The sequence below is a fragment of the Camelina sativa genome, chromosome 12, assembly GCF_000633955.1.
Source record: "Camelina sativa cultivar DH55 chromosome 12, Cs, whole genome shotgun sequence".
Lineage (NCBI taxonomy): Eukaryota > Viridiplantae > Streptophyta > Magnoliopsida > Brassicales > Brassicaceae > Camelina > Camelina sativa.
This window is the reverse complement of record NC_025696.1, coordinates 20,286,449-20,292,613: the sequence shown is the minus strand read 5'-3', so window position 1 is coordinate 20,292,613 and position 6,165 is coordinate 20,286,449. Positions and strand designations below refer to the sequence as shown.

The 6,165-nt window shown below is 40.6% G+C and overlaps 2 protein-coding genes across 2 annotated transcripts; both read right to left on the bottom strand.

Annotated features, from left to right (window-relative positions):
* LOC104732316 (serine hydroxymethyltransferase 4-like) lies at nucleotides 137–2,434 on the bottom strand. The gene is made up of 4 exons (XM_010451847.1): nucleotides 1,693–2,434; nucleotides 800–1,190; nucleotides 599–700; nucleotides 137–505 (listed from the first exon to the last, which is right to left on the bottom strand). The coding sequence occupies exons 1-4, from the start codon at nucleotides 2,368–2,370 to the stop codon at nucleotides 261–263; spliced, it is 1,416 nt and encodes a 471-aa protein (XP_010450149.1). The 5' UTR covers nucleotides 2,371–2,434; the 3' UTR covers nucleotides 137–260.
* On the bottom strand, nucleotides 3,199–5,547 carry LOC104732315 (serine hydroxymethyltransferase 4-like). The gene is made up of 4 exons (XM_010451846.2): nucleotides 4,783–5,547; nucleotides 3,890–4,280; nucleotides 3,689–3,790; nucleotides 3,199–3,595 (listed from the first exon to the last, which is right to left on the bottom strand). Exons 1-4 carry the CDS (start codon nucleotides 5,458–5,460, stop codon nucleotides 3,351–3,353), a joined length of 1,416 nt encoding a protein of 471 aa, XP_010450148.1. The 5' UTR covers nucleotides 5,461–5,547; the 3' UTR covers nucleotides 3,199–3,350.

The following is a 6,165-nucleotide window of genomic DNA, read 5'->3' as shown; positions in this document are numbered from 1 at the left end:
AATACAAACATATTTTAAAGCTGAACCGGGGAAAAGAGAAAACTCGCTGATATTATTATTAAGAAAGCCAACAAAATACAACAATTTCGAAAAGAAGACAAAAAAAAAACATTAAGGAAATAACTCAAGAAAAACCTTTTTTTTTTACTATTTGTTTCTTCATTTCTTCGCCTTTAAAATTCCAATTAGGCGATCCTACAAAAGCATTTTATATATATGGTAGGTAACAGAAGATTACTCTTAGATCAAGAGAGAGATCTCTACTCCTTGTACTTCATCTCAGACATGAGGAATCCAGGCATCTCATAAGAGGCCGAGAACTTCTCAACGTCAGCCTTGAGCTGCTCGAGATCTTTGTTGTCCACCAAACCCTTGTTGAAGTCCTTCAACAACTTACCGAACTGCTTCTGGATGTCCAATGTCAATGTCACTGCACGGCTCAGGAATTCTCCTATCTGCTCAAAGTCCTTCTCCACCAATCCTCTTGAGGTCATAGCGGGTGTACCTACAAAAACACACATATTTCTATGTTAGCGAGAGCCAACAATGAGATTCAATGGCTGGCTATAGTCATGAACAGTTCAGAACTCCGTCTTACCGATTCTTACACCTCCAGGAGCAAGAGCACTACTGTCTCCAAATACTGCATTCTTGTTCAATGTAATGCTGCACAGATCGCAGAGCTTCTCAACCTTGTTACCTAGCAAAAGCAGATTCATATAAAACATCAGGACTAGTTCCATATATAACATAGGGTCACAAAGGTGGTTTTCTTTTCTTTGAAATATTATTCACTCACCGGTCAATCCAAGAGGGCGAAGATCCCAGAGAACAAGATGGTTCTCAGTTCCATTGGTCACAATCTGGTATCCCTTGCTCATCAGGTAGTTTCCAAGGGCAACAGCATTGGCTTTCACCTGTTTTGCATACACCTTGAAACCAGGAGTGTTGGCCTGCTTCAACGCAACAGCTAGAGCACCGATCTGGTGATTGTGGGGACCACCTTGAAGTGCAGGGAATACAGCAAAGTTGATTTTGTCCTCAAAGTCATAGACTGCACCCTCGGGTTGACCCTTCTTGGCTGGTTTTGGACCCTTCCTGTAGAAGATCATACCAGCCCTTGGACCCCTCAAACTCTTGTGGGTTGTGGTTGTCACAACGTCACAGTACTCAAACGGGTTTGCAGCTTCCTGTAAACATGATCAAAACTCAATCAGTTCTGTCGGTGAATGCAAAAAAAAAAAAAACAATCTTGGCAACTAACATTAGTGTACTCACACCACTTTATCCGGTTGGTTTTAGTTACTGAATAGAATTGAAGATTTCCCATTGGTATATTCACTTACACATGCGAGTTGAGAAAAAGAAACAACGAGAAACTACATGGAACACACAAGTAAAATAAAACGACTAAAACAATGTGATATGATTCTTTCTTAGGAATAACCTCATTTGATAATACACCCTGAAAACACAAGACTTGAAACATGAATGCACACAGATATGAGACGAGACAGATCGCTAAATTGTAAACAGATATGAAATATGTGTAATTGAGTTTGATGTCAGAGTTCCACAAATCCAGATCTTCGTTCTAGACCATTCAAAACGCTTAACAAAACCAGATCAAACAATAAGATAAGGTATATGAAACACTAGATCAATACAAAAGAGAATAGGCTTATAATATACCTGAGCAGCAACGAGACCACTGATGTGAGCCATATCACAGAGCAAAAGAGCTCCAACCTTATCAGCAATAGCTCTCAATCTAGCGTAATCCCAATCCCTGGGATACGCACTACCACCACAGATGAGCAACTTAGGCCTGAAATCCAACGCCTTCTCTTCAAGCTTATCGTAGTCAATGTAACCAGTGGTGAAATTAACCTTGTAGGGAAGACTCTCAAAGTAGATCGAAGTCGCAGAGATCTTCTTACCACCAGATGTATAGTAACCATGAGTCAAATGACCACCTGAAGGCAGATCAAGCCCCATGATACGATCGTGAGGCTGGAGCAGAGCGGTGTAGGCGGCGAAATTCGCCGGAGATCCAGAGTAAGGCTGAACGTTAACGCCCCATTTCTCCGGATCGCAGTGGAAAGCTTCGAGAGCTCGCGAACGGCAAAGGTTCTCGATCTGATCGATGAACTCGTTACCTCCGTAGTAACGGTTACCAGGCATGCCTTCGGAGTATTTGTTGGTTAAGGCGCTTCCGAGAGCTTCGATGACGGCGAAGGAAGTGAAATTCTCGGAGGCGATGAGTTCGATTCCTCTACATTGACGACGCTTCTCCTTCTCGATCAGGTCGTGGATCTCTGGATCTACGGTGGTGAGAGGGGTGTTTCCCCATGAAGAGACTGGTTCCATCCTTTGGATGTGTTGTTGGAACGATGGATCTGAGATTGAGAGAGAGAGAGAGAGAGAGATCTGAGATTGANACACAAATTAGTAAATTACTACTAATAAGAAAATTAATTTGGACATTTACTACTATAAAAATTAGACAAAAATATAAAAATAAACAAAAAAACCAAACGAACCAATAAGGAGAGAGCAGAAGCTTACTTTTATGTATATGATTATTTTTAAAATTATTAATTATTAATTTTTTTTTAATACATTATTTAAGCCCGCAGGCCAGCTCGCTAACCTGTTGGATTTAGCGGAACGGGTTTGGACATAACTTTTATGTTTGCGAGTTTAACAGGCCAGTCCATCGTGGTTCAGAAGATAGAAATTGCCCACCGCGGACGGCCCAGATGGATGCGGGCCGGCCTGACACTTCTATGTATATGTCACTGCGTCAGCCAATCTGAAGCTGAAGCAGACATGAACAGGTGCGGGTGGCTCTGTTATGAACAGAGGCTACAACATAATCCTCCGTAAAATCTTCGTCGTCGCCCCAACTTGTGGAAGACATCACTTTCTAATTGAAAGAAAAATTATACTAATTATGTATGACTAGTAATTCTTAAGCAATATCTTTGCTACATACACCTATACTCTATACTCTCTTTACATTAGAACTGAAGATGTAGTAAGTAGACCATTGACTATGAGAAACCAAATCCAATCTATCAAAAACAAAATATAAACATATTTTAAAGCTGAACCGGGGAAAAGAGAAAACTCGCTGATATTATTATTAAGAAAGCCAACAAAATACAACAATTTTGAAAAGAAGACAAAAAAACATTAAAGATAACTCAAGAAAAACCTTTTTTTTTTTTTTTACTATTTGTTTCTTCATTTCTTCGCCTTTAAAATTCCAATTAGGCGATCCTACAAAAGCATTTTATATATATGGTAGGTAACAGAAGATTACTCTTAGATCAAGAGAGAGATCTCTACTCCTTGTACTTCATCTCAGACATGAGGAATCCAGGCATCTCATAAGAGGCCGAGAACTTCTCAACGTCAGCCTTGAGCTGCTCGAGATCTTTGTTGTCCACCAAACCCTTGTTGAAGTCCTTCAACAACTTACCGAACTGCTTCTGGATGTCCAATGTCAATGTCACTGCACGGCTCAGGAATTCTCCTATCTGCTCAAAGTCCTTCTCCACCAATCCTCTTGAGGTCATAGCGGGTGTACCTACAAAAACACACATATTTCTATGTTAGCGAGAGCCAACAATGAGATTCAATGGCTGGCTATAGTCATGAACAGTTCAGAACTCCGTCTTACCGATTCTTACACCTCCAGGAGCAAGAGCACTACTGTCTCCAAATACTGCATTCTTGTTCAATGTAATGCTGCACAGATCGCAGAGCTTCTCAACCTTGTTACCTAGCAAAAGCAGATTCATATAAAACATCAGGACTAGTTCCATATATAACATAGGGTCACAAAGGTGGTTTTCTTTTCTTTGAAATATTATTCACTCACCGGTCAATCCAAGAGGGCGAAGATCCCAGAGAACAAGATGGTTCTCAGTTCCATTGGTCACAATCTGGTATCCCTTGCTCATCAGGTAGTTTCCAAGGGCAACAGCATTGGCTTTCACCTGTTTTGCATACACCTTGAAACCAGGAGTGTTGGCCTGCTTCAACGCAACAGCTAGAGCACCGATCTGGTGATTGTGGGGACCACCTTGAAGTGCAGGGAATACAGCAAAGTTGATTTTGTCCTCAAAGTCATAGACTGCACCCTCGGGTTGACCCTTCTTGGCTGGTTTTGGACCCTTCCTGTAGAAGATCATACCAGCCCTTGGACCCCTCAAACTCTTGTGGGTTGTGGTTGTCACAACGTCACAGTACTCAAACGGGTTTGCAGCTTCCTGTAAACATGATCAAAACTCAATCAGTTCTGTCGGTGAATGCAAAAAAAAAAAAAACAATCTTGGCAACTAACATTAGTGTACTCACACCACTTTATCCGGTTGGTTTTAGTTACTGAATAGAATTGAAGATTTCCCATTGGTATATTCACTTACACATGCGAGTTGAGAAAAAGAAACAACGAGAAACTACATGGAACACACAAGTAAAATAAAACGACTAAAACAATGTGATATGATTCTTTCTTAGGAATAACCTCATTTGATAATACACCCTGAAAACACAAGACTTGAAACATGAATGCACACAGATATGAGACGAGACAGATCGCTAAATTGTAAACAGATATGAAATATGTGTAATTGAGTTTGATGTCAGAGTTCCACAAATCCAGATCTTCGTTCTAGACCATTCAAAACGCTTAACAAAACCAGATCAAACAATAAGATAAGGTATATGAAACACTAGATCAATACAAAAGAGAATAGGCTTATAATATACCTGAGCAGCAACGAGACCACTGATGTGAGCCATATCACAGAGCAAAAGAGCTCCAACCTTATCAGCAATAGCTCTCAATCTAGCGTAATCCCAATCCCTGGGATACGCACTACCACCACAGATGAGCAACTTAGGCCTGAAATCCAACGCCTTCTCTTCAAGCTTATCGTAGTCAATGTAACCAGTGGTGAAATTAACCTTGTAGGGAAGACTCTCAAAGTAGATCGAAGTCGCAGAGATCTTCTTACCACCAGATGTATAGTAACCATGAGTCAAATGACCACCTGAAGGCAGATCAAGCCCCATGATACGATCGTGAGGCTGGAGCAGAGCGGTGTAGGCGGCGAAATTCGCCGGAGATCCAGAGTAAGGCTGAACGTTAACGCCCCATTTCTCCGGATCGCAGTGGAAAGCTTCGAGAGCTCGCGAACGGCAAAGGTTCTCGATCTGATCGATGAACTCGTTACCTCCGTAGTAACGGTTACCAGGCATGCCTTCGGAGTATTTGTTGGTTAAGGCGCTTCCGAGAGCTTCGATGACGGCGAAGGAAGTGAAATTCTCGGAGGCGATGAGTTCGATTCCTCTACATTGACGACGCTTCTCCTTCTCGATCAGGTCGTGGATCTCTGGATCTACGGTGGTGAGAGGGGTGTTTCCCCATGAAGAGACTGGTTCCATCCTTTGGATGTGTTGTTGGAACGATGGATCTGAGATTGAGAGAGAGAGAGAGAGAGAGATCTGAGATTGAGAGAGTGAGGGAAGTGGGAAGAGAGGCGGTTGGGTTTAAAAGAGGAGAAGAAAGTGGATTAAATTACGGATTTGACCTTCTTTTGCTAATTTTGGTGTTGGTTGGTTAGGTGTGTGTGTGGTAGGAGAAACAAGCGGATCTGTTTTGACTGTTTTACCCTCTTACTAGTACCTTTCCCTTAATTAATCATGATTAGATAACTACTTAATACCTGAGTGCATTTAAGGTTGTTTTGGGTAAATCTCACTCTCAGATTATTTTTTTCAAATTTGTTTGTAGAAAAATTTACAAATATTTAAATTTTTTATTATTAAGTCACAAAAAGAAAAAAAAAATGTTTATAATTCAGAAAAGTGAAATTAAAATTGAAATAAAACATAGTGAAAAAGGCTTTGAGGGCCCATGGAATTGATTCAGCCCAGTGTTTTAATTACGTTTTTGACAAGAAACTGAAAACTCTTATGGTTTCAAATGATCGTTACATCTCTTTCCCAATATGGTTGGCGTGTTAAATTAGATCTTATGAATTGATATTTTGATGCAAAGCCACTTAACCAACGTTTCAACATTGTCTACCACGAAATTATTAGCCTGGTTGTGAATATTGCANTCAAAAACAAAATATAAACATATTT